Source organism: Parasteatoda tepidariorum, chromosome 5 (genome assembly GCF_043381705.1).
Source record: "Parasteatoda tepidariorum isolate YZ-2023 chromosome 5, CAS_Ptep_4.0, whole genome shotgun sequence".
In the NCBI taxonomy this organism is placed as follows: domain Eukaryota; kingdom Metazoa; phylum Arthropoda; class Arachnida; order Araneae; family Theridiidae; genus Parasteatoda; species Parasteatoda tepidariorum.
The window spans coordinates 74,527,174-74,544,102 of record NC_092208.1 but is presented as its reverse complement, the minus strand read 5'-3'; the positions used below and the strand labels follow the sequence as shown (position 1 = coordinate 74,544,102).

General features: G+C 27.9%; 1 protein-coding gene across 1 annotated transcript in view; it reads right to left on the bottom strand.

Moving 5' to 3' along the window:
* Positions 1–745: 745 nt before the first annotated feature.
* LOC107436899 (type I BMP receptor saxophone) overlaps positions 746–16,929 on the bottom strand; it is a 22,234-nt gene continuing 6,050 nt past the window's right edge. Inside the window, exons 6-10 of the mRNA XM_043042888.2 lie at positions 14,392–14,765; positions 10,384–10,630; positions 5,454–5,584; positions 5,201–5,350; positions 746–3,285 (exon numbers count right to left, since the gene is read on the bottom strand). Of these exons, the coding sequence (XP_042898822.1) occupies positions 5,216–5,350; positions 5,454–5,584; positions 10,384–10,630; positions 14,392–14,765 (887 nt within the window). The 3' untranslated portion in view covers positions 746–3,285; positions 5,201–5,215. The remainder of the gene's footprint in view (positions 3,286–5,200; positions 5,351–5,453; positions 5,585–10,383; positions 10,631–14,391; positions 14,766–16,929) is intronic.

Below are 16,929 nucleotides of genomic sequence, written 5' to 3'. Positions count from 1 at the left end.
AGGCCCATAGTATAACTCATAACAAAAGTCTGTGCAAAAATTTAATTATATAAATTTTTTTAAATTTCAAATAAGCAACAAATTCAATTTATTCACAAGAGTTAGTGATTCAAATTCTTCACTGCATTTGAATAAAAAGTAGGGAGTAAAAGTTCATTTTTAAAATGGCAAATTAAAGGTCACTGATAATACATGCAAAAACAGAGAAAGCCAAATGCTCTAATGAAAATTTGTAAGTAATTTTTGTTTTACTTATTCTTCAAAATTTATTCTATAAACCACTTAGTCTGATTATTATAAATAATACTTGAAGTATTTTTAATTTAAAAGATCTGACAGAATAAATTTTTTTAAATTAATAATTAGAGGCGAACTCACTAATAACAAGCTCCAATAATTTAAAATGAACCCATATTTAACAAAGAAATTAGAAATATTTGGTTGGTACAAGGGCAAGTTTATTAGAACATGGCTCACTTTTAACGAGCAAACACCAGTTATAACACATATTTTTATGAGCTAATCCAGTCTTATAATTCCTTTTTAATGATTTTCATGCCGATAAAGTCCTTATTAATATTTTTTGAATTTATGAAAGTTATTTATGTCTATGGTCTTTGGGCTAACAATCTTAACAAAGAACAATAACACAAAAAAGAGAATATAAGAAAATTCAAAGCAAATTAACTAACAATTTTGATACTGAACATAAATAAAAAAATTAATTAAGTAAGTACTAGACTTATAATTTGGTAAGCATGTAAGAACTTTATTATTTTTTCACAACCCATTTTTTAAGGGCACTTGGTTACAATGTCTAAACATTCTGTGGTCCTTTCGAGCTCGTTTTAAGCAAGTTAGTTCGACCACACTAAGTATGCAACCATAATAATTGTCTGCCTATAGTTAGCGTAGCACTTCATAAGTTAACATAAGATAAAAATTTTTTTTTAAAAAAACGAAAAAGTAAAGGCTAAATATCAGGAATCTAAAAACTAACTAGACAAAGTCATGATTCTTATAATATGCATTTTGTATCAGCTGCCAAAAATTAACAGCAGGCAATTGTCAATAAGTCATAAAACAGCATTTATGAAAATAGGTATATACATAGATGAAAACATAAAGCATGACTAAAACATATACATAATAAAAACAGTTATAGTTTTTTTTAAATAAAAAGTATGTGTAATTATACATGAAAAAACTTTCTTCCTTCCCTACAATTAAACACGCATAATCATTCTTTTTTTTCTCAAGAAAATTAAAAAAGAACTGAGTAATAACAAATAATGGCAGATAATTAAAATTGCCAATTAGAAAGATTTTAATGCAGCAACAATGTTTATCTTAGAATTGAACTAAAATAATTTATGTTTGTAGTGTTTGATTTTTAATAAAAATACATATAATAATTTTTTAAAAAAAAAGCTTTCTTTCCTAAAAAACTTTATTTTAAATTATTATAGTTTGTGTATAAAATTTGAATACAATTATATTAAATTCCAAACATTCATTTATAATAATGAGTAATTATATGGTTTAGAAGTGACATTTTAAGTCCAAGACACACTGGTATCAAGCAATAAAAATTGGAAAAGAGTTCATAAATAAAGTTTCTATGAAGCTGTGGAATAGTTATTTAGCAATCATTTTTATTGTATTATGTATATCAAGTGAATAATAAAAATTGCAATACTTGGGATGATAATACAAACAAATTAGTGTGCAATATTTCAACAAAGCAAAATTTCTCCCAGTCTTACTTTGATATAAAAAGTCTAACTTTAAAAAAAAAAATACATCAAAGTAATAATTTAAGAATTTTAGTTAAAGTAATAACAATTAATAGAACTTATTAGAATAAAACTAATAAAAAAATTTCTTTGAAGTAACTATGTGTATGGATTACATACTAAGTAAAAAAAAATTTTTTTCCTTATAAAAGAAAGCACAGTTAAAACCTTGAATTTAATTCAGAAAAATTTAATGTTCACAGCCATTTTTAAATAAAACAGATGACAATGACATATTTAATGATTAATTTAATTAGATATTTCAACGAAGCAAGCCATCTAAAAATCTTAAAACTTACATAAAATGGTTATGATAAAGTCCGCACAATTTTGGAAAAAAAGAATAAATAAAATTCCAAAATCCTTCTCATTGATTGAATATGAGGCATTTGGAATTTTTATAATAGTTTCTCAAAATATGAAAGATTTTCAAGTTCAGAAAATGTAATGAAATTAGTTTAAGAAAATGCCTAAAGGATACATTTCATCTAAAATTTTCAAACTTGAAATTTTTAAAGTTAAAAACAGGTTTATTAAAAACAGCAATAGGCTTATAAAAATTTTAATGATTTTTTCTCTACTAACAATTTAAAAATTGACTTTTCAATTTTAAAATAAAGTTTGACCACAATAAAGATTTATTTTAACACAATTTTTGATCACAGACTTGAGAAGAATGTGTTTTTATGAATTATAGATGTATTAAGAGTACCACAAGCAATTTTACAGCATAAGTGCAATAATTCATAATAATAAAATTTTATGAATAATACCATAGATCCCTAAGACACCCATCAATTTGAAAAACCATTTAAAAAAAAAAGAAGATAAATATATGATTTGCTGCATTCTGCTAAAAAAACCAGTTTGTTTTTCCTAACTGAGAACAACTTCAGAACAATTTTTTGAAACTAATCATCATCTGCTGCAAGAAGGCGGCACAATTATCCTACATCTTTTAAAACTAACAGACCTTCTGGTCTGTTAATTTTGAGAATATTTCAATCGGTACAGTTTGAGATACAGCAGAAACTATTGTTTTTAAAAAAATTTCTAATCAGCAGCGGCATCTGTAGAAGAACTTTGTTACTAATTCTAAATTCTGATTTTCTAAACAGAACAGATTTTTCAAACTGGTGGTTATTTTTGGGAGATGCGGTACATTACACAAATATAATATCTAAAATATTGGAGGGTAATGTAGCCAAAAAGATCTTGACCAATGTTAGATGAGAGAGAAAAAAAAGATCTTGAAAATAAAACAAATTGTTTCTAGTGCAAAACACATGTGTCTCAAGTAAAAACACTTCGATCTTTGATACATTCACATAAATGGCAGTGGATGATAATATATATATATATGTATATATACATCTTGCGCTCAAAACTGCAGATAATATTTTCCCTGATGAAATTTCACAAGCACAAAATATACAGCTAACATCCAGAATTTTCATAGGAGTTATACCAGTATTTAGCAAATAGTAAACTGTTAAAGAAAAACAAAGAATAAAAACACTTTATTTCAAATAAATATAGCTAGATTTATATAAAATTGTTAAAAGCCAAGTTTTATAAAATAGTTCAATAAGTACAGTAAGTCATTTAATGATATTTCAAAAAGTGTTATTCCGCTAAATATATTACAGTTAGATAAGTTATTCACAAAACATGTGGAGTTTTTTACACAGAGAATTCAGCAAACATTGGCTATTCTTGCTATACCAATAATGAGTGGGAAAAAAACTGGGAGTTATTTATCCCGAAATTAAGATGATTTATTAATTTGTCTAACTATAGCGACGTTACAGTTATTTGCAATAAAGGAATGAAAGAAAAACAATATGGAATATCAATGTTTTTCATTTTGGATCGAATGAGACTGTGCCATGATTTTTATATTCAGAAGCATAATATGATTCAATTAATCACCATAAATATTTTAAAACAATGAATAGAAACAATACAATGATGTGCTATAGCACATAAAATTATGATACAGAAATGTATCTCTATTTCAGTAATGTGATCCAATTTAATTAAAATGATCCAATGCCCATTTAGTTTTTTTATTGATAAATAAAATTGAATATATTGCAATACAAATCACAAGCAAGTGACATTCGCCTGTAATTTATTTAAATCACAATTGTGAATAAAACTTGAGATATAAATGACAATAAATGGTGGTCTGAGATCTAGTATAACATTTGAGAAAAATTTTAAGATTAAAACTTTTTAACACATTTGTATCACATACAACATATAAAGAATCCGCTTTTAATGCGATTTTTGCATTATTGGGTCAATTATAAAATAAATATTAAGTTTTAAGGTTGTTAAATAAAACTGTATAGTTACAATATTGATTTTTTATCTTCCAAATACAGTGAAACCTCACGTTATGGACACTCCTACAAAACGGACGTTTTTCATTACGGACATATTTTTAATTCCTTGTTAATCTTCTATAAATAAACCTTTATGTACCTTCTCTGCAAAACGGACACTCCCGTAACCAGACCCAAACAGTCATTTATGCCCTGAAATGATATTTTACCTCTCTTCAAACGGGACACAAATTTTTCTAACTTTGAAAAAAAAAATTTATGGATTAAATTTTAAGAAAAAAAAAAATGCAGTGTTAATTGTTTGCCAATTCCACATTTAAAAATATTGTTAAGTTATTTTCCAACAAAATATCAATTATTCTCCTGTCCCCTTCCTTTTTCTTTGCAAAGAAAGGAGAGAAATGATACTGCTCATGTGAAATATTTCAGACAGTGGTATCCTTTAATCTGAATGGTACTGGTTATGAGACCTATACATTATTGCAATATCAAAAACAGTAATAAGAAATTCAGTATAACCTTATAAATGATTGTTAGTTTGTATAACCTTGTAAATCTTGACAGTTTAAGAGGTTTGAAAGTCCATGTTTTGAAAATTTTAGAAATCTTACTTAAGTAAATCAATAATAATATTAAAAATTGTTAAAGAGAAGGAAAAAAAAGACATTTGATTCCAACATAAATCCATATGATTTTCGGATGGCTTTTTGGCAATATTTCACCTACATAAAGGGGATTTTTGAAATTCCAACATTTTCAATAAGATAGTATGAATCAACGAGTTTAGAATTGTGCTTTTGAAATAAAGCACTTTTTGACACACTCAAATACTGAAAATTTCCTCCCAAATGCATGTGGTTTGGGCGAACGGCTTGTCCCGAAGTTACAGCAACAGATTTTCACGCGGTTTTTAAAACCATGACTATTACTGCTAAAGACTTCGCTTTAGATTAACATTTTAGTTTTAAAAAGAATTTAACTAATATTTTTCTGCTTTTCTAAAGTTTCCAGTTTAGGTTTTCAAGGTTATACTGCAGATACTTAAAATCTTACCATAAAGATCACAGATTAGTAATCCAAATTAATCTTTGGATCAGCTGCAGCTATTTTGGTGAGAGTCTTTTTCACTCTTAAGGAAGTGAGGCGGGCTGATGGTTTGTCACGCCAACATTCTTTCATAAGTTTTGTCATAGCAGACAATGTCTAGGGGAGAAAAAAAAGAGAATTATTTTAATCAAATTATGTAGTAACTGACATAAAACACAAAGGTGTTAGGTGCTTTGATTTAACTATATCAAAATAATACCATATCTGATGACCATCTATTGGGTATCACAGGTCTTGTTTGGTCAACACATACTACTTTTTTCATATCTTCAAAACTAGGATCACTAGGTACAAATTCATAAAAAGGTGGATGATAATCTTCAGCAATGCCTTAAAAATAAATACATCTAATTACTTTCACTCAAATGTAAAAAATGCACACAAGTTTTAAATACTTTAAGTATTATTTGTTAAAATTAAAAAAGTTAAAAAATAATAAGCTTTTATAAGTTTAAAATAATTTGTAAAATAAATATAAGTTTTAAAATTTCACTCAAATGCAAAAAAATAATTTTAAGTTTTAAATATTTCATATAATTAAATACATTAATTAGTTGCTTATCAGTAATTATGTAGGAACCTATAGTTAGATTTTCAATTTCAGTCAAGATTTTAATTTTCAAAAAATTTTGAGAACCAATTTAAAAATTATAACTTTGAATTAATAAATTTTAAAGTTTACATAAGATGTATAGGAAAGTAAGAAGAATGAAAAATAATGTTTGTTGACTTGAAGAGATAAACATAAGTTAAGAAGTTTGATAAGAAAAATTGTGTGAAACTCTTTTGAATTTAAAAATTAATGAGTTTTTCAATAACTATTTCTAAATTAGTTAATTTATTTTGTACGAGAACTTTATATATTACAGCTGTACTCTAGAAACATTTTTTTTATTTCATTGACAAACACAATTTTTACTAAGCAACTTTAAATGATAAAATACAAAATGTTAACAAAATCTGTTTAATTGTTACTGAATTAAAGTTAAAAAAGTTGCATTTTTAACTTTTTATTTCTTAAGAGTGATTTGATAAGTTTTGTATTTTGTCATTTCTTATGTAATTTAAAATGGAGTAAAAATTTGTATACCTTACAACAGGGGTGGCGAACCTTTATACACCAACGTGCCATTTTTTCTAAAAAAATTGTTTAATGAGGTCATAGACGTGCCGTCAAATAATTTTCACTTCGTGATTATTGGGAAAATAATAATACTAAATACTATCAACTCAAAACTCTTTATTTACATTGAAAAAAAATACATTTTGCCAAGTCTTAAAACAATTTAAAGTAACATCAGTGTGACTTCTGTTGCTGTAGATTCGATGACAAATAACTTATATTAGGTTGTAAGATGTTAGTTTAAGCGGAACTGTTAATTTTTTTTGTTGCTAGTTATTTATTGTCAGTTTGCTTTTTATGGTTATTGTTTTTTTAGCATTAATTGTTAATTTCTTTATTAATAATTGTTTATTATTTTGTTTGTTTTTTGTGAATTTTAATTTAATTGTTAAATATGCTTCATAGTGTAATAACATTTGTGTAATAACAATTCATAGTGTAATAACAATTGTGATCGGTGGCGTGCCAAAAATAGTGTTTCTCGTGCCGTAAATGGCACGCGTGCCATTGGTTCGCCATCCCTGCCTTACAATTCAAAAATGCTTTAAAGTTACTATTACTTATAAAAAGCAATAAATAATTATTAAGAATGGCTTCTTATTTGGATAGATGAAATTTATAATTAAGTGCAAAATTTTTCTGGTTTCAAATAAAAAGTTCTCAACATATGACCACAAATGCACAAAAAATTAAATTAACGTTAAGGGGTAGACTGCTCTCCAGACTATTGGAACCATTGTTTTCGAGATTGCGGCGACCCTCCATAACATAATGGTCAAGAATCCTAATCTATTCAAGAAAAGGTATGTCTATTCAGAAAAAGTACTTTTTGTGTTACATGCTAAATTTATTAATTAGCACTACTAAATCAGTATATTTGTAGTTAACTTTTTGAGCCATTAAATTTGATTTTCAGTAGATGAAAATCCAATCTTTCGGACGAATGTTGTTCAGGGGGATTATCTTTATTTTTTGTTTATCATTGCACAGTGCACAAAAAAAAAGGGAACTAACTGAATATCTTTTGATCTAATGATCAGATCTTCAAATTTTAGGACTTAATTTTAATGGTTCGAAGGGGTGACTTCGAATATGCTAATTAATTAGTCAGTGCTCATTCTAGGCAGAAAAAAGGGCAGGGTGCAAAAGTTTAAAAAAAGGGCATTATTATTCTAAAAAGGCAATAATTTCTTTCTATGGGCTTTACAAGTTCTATTAAAAAGCATTGTCAATTTTTTATTTTTTTACTTTTCTAAAAGTAGCAAAGCAATCATATTAATTACTAATTTTTAATAATAAATTAATATATATATCGAGTTAATGAGCTAATTTGCTTAGTAATTTATTTAAAATGCATGCATATATTAATAAAATAGTAAATGTATGTTTTTAAGTGTCTGTAGTTATGATTTAATAATTAAAATGATGAATAATAATTATTATTTTATGATAGTGAAGTAACTGCAAACTTTCAAAGACGAGTGCAACAAGGGGGTGTGATGGCTATTTTTCCTTTCCCATATAAATCTATGTATTGACAACAATGACAAACTAAATAAAAAGAGTTAAAAATAACAAAAGTTTAAGAAATCCATTGTAGAATTTGGGAAAAAAATAAAGGGTTGAGGAAAGAAAGGGCAAAAAGGGTATGGAGTCTATTACATCAGGGCACTAATTTACTTCAGGGGCAACAGGGTGGATTCTTTTGACTAAAAGGGCAGCAGGGTGCTGCGCCCTGTTTACCCTGCCTAGAATGAGCTCTGANTTCAAGCAAGAAAGGGAAATTCCCGTCATTCATTAAAGTGGGTACTTGGAGGAGAAAAATTCATTTCCTCCTTATTTGTGAAAGAAAATAAGTGTAAAGAGGAGATCATTTAAGTTGAGGGTGGGGAAGTAACAAATTATTGTTTTCTCTCCAATCATTGGCTATCAATCAAGCATAAAGGCGGGGCACGCTGATTGGGTTCTCTTTATTTTTTCTTCGATAACTGAAAGAATGTTACCCCCTTTTTCCCCCACCTCCTAAGTATTACATGGTATGGGGAAGAACGAATGTTTTGTTTCTCAAGGACGTGTATCCTTTTACACCGATTCAAATTTTCCATTTTGACTCCCACTCCACCTTAACGCTTGCCCCGTTTACCCTTTTCCACAGTATTTCTTCTTTCAATAAAAAGGTTCCAGGAAATGCCTCTCAGAATCAGACTCAGTTGCGGTCTTTTGAAAACAAATCTCCCTCTTTTTCCTACATTCCAAGGGAGGAGCGTCACTAACGGTCACTCAATGGTTTTGGTAGATCTTCACTTCCCCTTTCTGGTGATTTATGGGTTCGATGCATAAATCAGAGGTTCAGTGCAAGCTAAAAAAAGAGAAAATGTGTCAAAAGACCTTTTTTTTTTTTTAAAGGAAAGGGGAAGATGGAGAGATGTTTGTTTATTTTGATTGTCAAAAAGTGTCCGGGAAATTGACGTCTGGATATGGGACGTTACACTGTAGTAACTATTCCTTTCCTCGAGATTTGAAAAATGTTTTTTTTTTTCCCCTTGGAAAACTGAAAGATTCTTGATTAAAAAAAAATTATATCAGTCTTTTTTTCCCTAAGAATTGAACATCATAATATCTGTTCAGTGTTAAAGAGAGTATTGTGTTATAGCGCCCCCTAGGGAGAAATTCATTCCTGTAATGGCGCCTAGGTGAGAGTTATGTGCAAGGAGTGAAGCGATCTCCGAAAAAATAAAGTAATGTTGTTCTAAGTTTCCGGTCATCCTTGTGTTATGAATATTTTATGAACTAGAGAATAAACAATATCCAAATAAGCAACTTCCACTTTATCAACATTATACACAACACTATTAGTTTTACCCCTTAATGATCAGTTAATTTTCTAGAAATCAGTCATAAAAGTATCTATTTTTATTTTACTATCACGCATTTGATTAGGGCTGACATTTAGTTTAAAATAAACTAACTATCTACAATTACCTTAAAAATATCCCGCTACTGCCATCTGGTGTGTAAAATGAGAAATACAAGGTTTTCTGGGCAAAAGAAATAAATTTGCTTTATTCTTATTGGCACATTACTACTAAACACTCCAGCCTGGAAATATAACGGGAGCGAGAAACAGAGGACGAAACCTCACCCCGTCATTTTCACGGGAGCGAGAAGAAAGGGGTTAAAAAAAAAAAACTTAACTAGCACAAAGCTAGGAAAACACAGATCGACAGCACTCTGACCCCCTGTTTCACTCAGAAATCTTAGCATAGGTTCTCAATAATAGACAAAATTAAAAGATCCTTTTTTTTTTTGAATATGTTAGAAGATAGTTAGGATGAATTGGAGCATAGCTGAGACAGGCTTTGAAGCAATTTTGAAAAATATCCCTTTATGTCCAGCAATTACATTAATAAAATTATTAGATCTAATTCACTCAATACTTAAAATATTGCTCGAAGAATTTTAATTAAGTTTAGAATATCTGTCAATTTGAGATGTAGAGAAGTTATAAGTTACTTCAGAATTTATAAATTTTAACCATTGTAATAAGAAACCATTTTTTTTAAATGTGACATTAAAACATGCAGTTTAGCAATGATACAAACTTAAAATTTCTATTATCCTACTTGTGGAACGAAAATAAAGTATAAAGATGAGAATTAAAAAGAGATCTTTCTTTAGAATGGGTCTGAAGATAGCTAGGAAAATTAGATCGAGACAGATTTTAAGCAATTTTTGGAATAATTGCTCCTTAAGTACAGAAATCATATTAAAGAAACTATTGGAACATGTTCAAACAAGATTATGGATAGCTTTGCATTAGATTAACTTTTATTGGATAAGATTAAATTTTATAGAAAACTTGTCCATTTTAGTCAACTAGATACAGATATTTGTTTATTGGAATTATCAATCATTACCTCAAATACTCTTTTAAATATTGTTCAAATAATTTTAACTATGTTTAAAGAATCTGTCATTTTAAAAATGTAGAAAATTTAAATATTACCTCCAGTTAAACAGCGTAAACAAACTTCCCATAAAATCAGTCCAAATGCATACATATCAGCTCTTGTGTAAGATCCAAAGTGGTTGGGATCTAGATTTTCCTCCAATACTTCTGGTGCCATATAACGCTTAGTGCCCACTCTGTAGTTTTCAGCAACAGACGTACCACAAGATCGGGTGTGTGTCACGGCTAATCCAAAATCGGCTATTACGCAAGTTCCATTCCGTCTCACAAGAATGTTTTTAGTCTGAAAAATATTAAAATAAAATTAATTGTAAAGAAAAGTTATAATTTACAAATTTATAAAAATGTTTTATTATGTTCCTGTTCAAAAGGTTGCTGAAGAAACAAGTTAAGAATATAATTAACAAGTTTATAAAAATGATTTACTATCAGTGCTACCATCTAATTTAAAAAATAAATAAATAAATAAAAAATCTACACCTTTCCAGGCATTTTAGGAAAATTTCAATGTTATTTGTATGTAAAATATTGAATAGTTACTCCAATTCCATGCTGAAACTTTTTAGTTATCTGAGGATTACTTACAAATACAATTGTAATCACTGTCTTTATAAAACTGCATCAGAGACAGCACTGCATAATATGCAAATAAAATTTTTCTGTAAAAATTACATTAATAATTGTATGAAAGGATCTTTGGAAGTAAGCAAATTTAATAAATGGTTCAGTCATTTTTTTTAAAAATTGTGTCATTACTTATAAAGATAAGAGAAGAATAACACTAAAGGGACTCAACACTGCTTTGCAAATAATACTATCAAAAACTTTTTTCTCAGTTTATTGCAATCTCTTATTCTCATGGTCGAAATCAAGAATATAAATAAGAAAAAAAGTAGAGAAAGCAAGTCTTAGTACTTTATTTTGGACTTTAAAAATTTGTCTGGCACTAATTAGCTTGTCTAAAGTTGATTAAATGATCAGATTTTTAGGTACCAGGACTCAATCTTAATGGTTCGAAGAAGTTATCTCAAACATGTTCATTAACTAGTGCAGATTATATTTTCTGTATAAACATATCTTTCTTTCGACAGATTTGAATTTCTAACCCTCGAAATATACGGGGTAGCCAGAACCAGGAAAGTATTGTTTTACCGATTTGGGCAGGTGAAAGATTCAAATATTGGCCCCTTTAATTTTAATTTCCTTTTTTGCATACTTGGCCCTATCTTGAGAATGTCTTAAGCAAATCGAAAAATCTTAGCACCCAATAATAAAATTCAGTTATCCAAAAATAATTCTATACAAAAAATAATTTTTAATTATTTTATTTAACAATAGTTGTTAAAATTTTGAATTATAAAGTGTAAAAAATTTTATATCATTTTAAAGAATGCTATTTTACGAGACAAAATACAAAACTTGGAACAAAATCAGTAGAATAGTTACTGAGATATTAAATTGTAAAGAAGGTGTACATTTTCTCAGGACCACTGCACAGATTTTGTTCAAATTTTATATTTTGTAGGATATAAAATTATAATACCAAGAACAATTTCAAAATTTTAAATATCCATAATCCTTTTTTGGAATCTAACAAACAATCCTTTTTTGCCATTGAAAATTAAGCTAGTTTAAAGTTCAGTAGCAACATAAGAACTGAAACTCACTAAAATATTTATTTTACTTTCCTTTGAGTTTTATTTATTCCAATACAAAGCTTACTTGCTTTCATTTAAAATTTGTTCAGTTTGATTGCATAACATTAACTGTTTGATGCAGAATTTTCCTTAAACATATTTTTAGATTTTTTTTGTATTAATAAGTGATATACATTTAGCATTTTAATAATTTTTGGTTATGAAATACAGCATTGGACAACAAAGTCTTTTTTTACATTAAAGGTGAAATCTTCCAAACATGGCTTCTTCAAATCAATAATTTTTCAAATTTGCACTTATTTAGATCTACAGGGATGAGATTAGCCAAAAGGCAAAAAAGCTGAATTTCCACGATAGTAAATTTTAGGCAAGTGCAGCCCTTTAATAATAAATTCCAGACAGTTTAAGGTAATAAATAATGTGTTGACATACAATTGCGTACTAATCTATTATTATAAAAATGACTACATTGATACTTAACATTTAGTGAAAATAAAAATTACCAATTGAAAAAATAAAGCTGGAAATTATATTTTTCCTCAGTTTACATAGGAGACAATTATTACTTGAAAAACTACTTGGTTTAGCAAATTAAAACTACTGAGAATATACATTAATATTTCATTTCTTTTAATAAATACTGTTATGTGATTTATAGCAAATATATCAGTAATATTACTTTTTAAATTATATTGGAAAAAAAAAACTTTAACAATGAACCAAATCATTATGTTCATGTTATAGTCTAATCTAACTACAGCCCTTTGAAACATATCAATAACAGTGAAGTAGAAATATATAGTAACTCCTTAACATACAAAAATTGCTATTTTAGTTTGAAAAATTACATGACAATCAGCAACTGTTTAGATAATTGTTTTTTATTTGATAAGAATTTTGCATTTTATAGCATAAATAACAGCAATTATAAATAAAATTTTGATGATGAGTTAATTAACTCTTTTTCCAACAAAAAAAAATTAAATTGAATCCCTTTTTAAGTTATTGCTTTTGTTTCCTATATCTTTTATGTTTGCTATATTTAGTCGTTAGTCCATTTTCAAACATTTTGTGACAAATCCTATTTTTTCTTCTTTGTAATCTTTGCCTGTAAGTTTTGAATATATTCCCTTCCAGTTTCTCTGATGTTGTAACACTTACATATACATACTAATAATCGTGGTTAGAAAAACAGTCACCTTTATAGCAACTAATTTTTTAAAAAAATTTACTTCTTACAAGAATCGCGAGAGTTGATCTTAAAATTGCGTGAATGTGAATAACAATTATGGATTTTGAAATCACATGAATATGAAACTAGATAAGATTTTGAAAATGAGAAAATACAAACTGGGATATAAAATTTTTAAAACGCGTAAATACAAATGCCGATTCATAATTTTTAGATCGCGTAAATACGAATCATGATGCGTAATTTTTAGATTGCATAAATAAGAATTATGATGCATAATTTTTAGAATGCGTGAATGCGAATCCCAATGCCTTATTTTAAAATCACGTATAAATGAAAATCAATGTTTGATATTATAAACAGCATGAGCAAATCAAGACATTGAATTTTAAACTTGCGGGAATACGAATCGCTTCATAGGTTTTTAAAAAGGCGTACAATATTCAAATCGCGTGAATAAGAATCTCAACACGCAAATATGAAAAGCTATGTTTGATATTAAAATCGTGTGAATAAGAATCGAGATGTTGGCAGACTCCAGGCTTGGGACCTCTAAAAGGCTTGTCAGAAACAGCATCGTTTGAACTACAAAAATCGGATCTATCTGGAGGGTGGGTAAAAAATTCGGAAAATCTTATCTGCTGCGAGTAAAAGGGGAGAAAATAGCTAAAATAAGTAAAAATGAGAAAGGATTGGTAGCTATGTAGTTTGAATTTTGTGTTTCTCTTTGAAAATGGGTGAATTTTTTGAAAAAGCGGAATACTTATAAAAAAAAAGTGAAATTTTTAGAAAAATCTGAATTTTTGATAAAAAAGCTGAAATTCAAGAGATAAAAGTGAAAAAAGCGGAAATCAGCTGAAAAATCTCATCCCTGGATCTAAGAGAAACCTTAATTCATCATTGAAATTTCTTTGATTTATAAAATCAATAATTGATAAAGTTTTGAATATGAATGAAAAAAAAGTCAAACTAATTTTTTGAATTTTATATTTTAGTACCAATATAATTCAGTGCCAATATAATCTAACAGTTTTTGTAAAGTATCTATTCTATTTTTTTCTCAATAAAAAAATACCAATATATATGAGTGATTATTTATAGTTAGAGCGTCAGAAAAAATACATATAAAAGGCAGATTGGTGTCTCACTCATACCAAAGGGTTGAAACACACAAAATCTAAGAAAATGAGTTACTTTTAAATCACGATGAGCAATGGCTGGTTTTTCATCTTGCCCACTACTTATTTCAGTATGAAGGTGAACAATGCCAGAAGCAGCAGATATTACAATAATCATCATTTGCTGAGGAGTCAATGTTCTAGTATTGAGATAATCATATAGAGATCCAAATTCATGATAATGAGTGATCAGCCACAACTGAGTGCAAGAATTAATAGATGTCACATCTGATCCCATATATTCCAAAATATTCTCATGATGCAACATCATGGTACTGTAGATTTCAGTTTCCCTGGCCCAAGAGGCTTCGTCGCGTGAAAAGAATATCTTCACCGCAACACTTTCACCGTGCCAAATCCCACGCCAAACTTCACCATAACGGCCTTTACCTGAAATTTAATAACAGAAAAGACACTGAATAAGAAAGAAAATTATAAAGAAATTCTAAAGCAATTTCATAAAGAATTACAATTTGCAAATATGAAGGGATTATAGCAATAAGACACAACTTTATAACAAAAAGTTCTTTAATATTGTTTATAGATAGGTATTGGAAAAATTTCCAGAGCTTCTACTAGATAAATTATAATATACATGAATATCTTATAACTAAAATAAAAATTTGGGTGTCTTTTGCTATAAATGCTTTCCAGAACAATTTGAAAATGGGACAAACAATTGAAATGAAACAATTTAAAATCTGAAATTAAAATATGAGTTATGAACTAAAAAGAAAAAGTAATGGAAAAAAGATTTTAAGAGACCATAAAAAATTGCAATACTATTATTGAGATCAATGATGCTAAATTTTGATAAGTTGTATTATTGGTATTGTGACATTTGCTTTTTTAATACATATCATCTATAATAAGTTAGATATGTAATATGCATATTTTAGTAAAACGGTTTTTACAGACCAGCTGAACAGGTTTAAGTAGCAGACATTTTTTTTTTGATTGGGGTAAAGTTTGAGCAGTTATGGCAAGTTGAATGATGAGTTAGCTGCAAGCAATAATGTCATGCCAAATGATAACAAATTTAGTTAATCTTTATTTTAATGAGTAAAACTTTAAAAAACAAGTTTTGTTTAATCTCATAATCTTATAGAAGCACCTCATAGTTCTTTTTATAGGAGCACCTAGGTATTCATTCAGAGGTTCAAAATTTTAATATGGTACACAGACTAGAGAAAAAATCAAACTTTACAATTACATATTTCATGTAATGGTACACATCAAAAATTTTTAATTGCTATCTATAACACCCTAAAACAAATTAGGCTCATTACTTCACAATCATTGAAGATTAGTATTAATTAAAATTAAGTTTTAAAAAAAATCTAAAATATTAGTAAATAGATTTAACCAGGGCTCGAAAAAACTCAGAAATTTTACCCGTCCCCTAGGACAGCTTGTCCAACAATGTACCTGTCCTAACCCGTAACTAACCCATAGTTTTTAAATAAATAAAAATATAATTTTCTCTTATTTATTACAAACATTTACATAATTGCACAATGAATTAGTAGTTACTAGGATTACAATATTCAGTAATAAAAGAATTAACGGGTTTTCTAGATTAGAGGGTCATTTTAGAAGTGAGGTGATAGACTCTTGTAAGAAAACAAAAATTGAAAATGTATCACGAAAAATGGTCGTCCGCGCGGACGTCGGATCCGAGAAATTTGTTGCCCACGGGGAATTTTTGACCGCCGAGGACGGGTAGTTTTTCAAGCCCTGGATTTAACATAAATTAAAATGCTGACACTGAATAAATAAATAAATGAGGAAAAATGCGAAAGAAAGAACAAACAGAATATTACATAAAAAAATTTAGAATCTAAAAACTATACGATTCTAAATAAAGTTAATTCCAAAAGAACAAAAAATAATATTATTTTATTGATGAACAATTATACTGCTAGTACATGAATGCCAAGTACAGTACAACATGGAAATTTGAAATTCCAGCATTTAAATGTAAAATTTTTTGTACCAAACTCTTTCAGTTATTCCGTTTAAAAATTTTTGAAACTAAAGAAATGAATATAAAAAATTGTAATTTATTTAGATAAACTTACTTAGTTTCGTCATAGGAGTTTAGCAAAATAAAAATTCATTTTAAATGATCTACAAATAAACACACCTTTTTTCATTTTTCCATTTAAAAGTTGTTTTTCCAAATAGAAAAACTGGAAAATCTGATCCCATTTTTTGTAACGATTTTGAAAATTCTAAACATACTTCATGGCCAAAAATTTGTCGCCCATGTGTATGATTTTAGTGCCATTTGCTGAGCATTTGGCGAACGGGCATACTTGCCCTTCTATTAAGGTAATTTAGGTAAAGTAAGACACCAGGATGGGTAAATAATAGAATTAGATTTTAATTAGCTTAATTAATTAATTTAATTAGCTTTTTTTTACTGTGTTAGTATAAGCCTTTGAGAATTTAGCAAGATTTTGTATTAGTGATTATAAAAATTTCAGTGAGTGATTAGAGCTTTTACTCCATATGAAGTATGGGTATTTAGTTAGTATTTCAAATAAAAAGG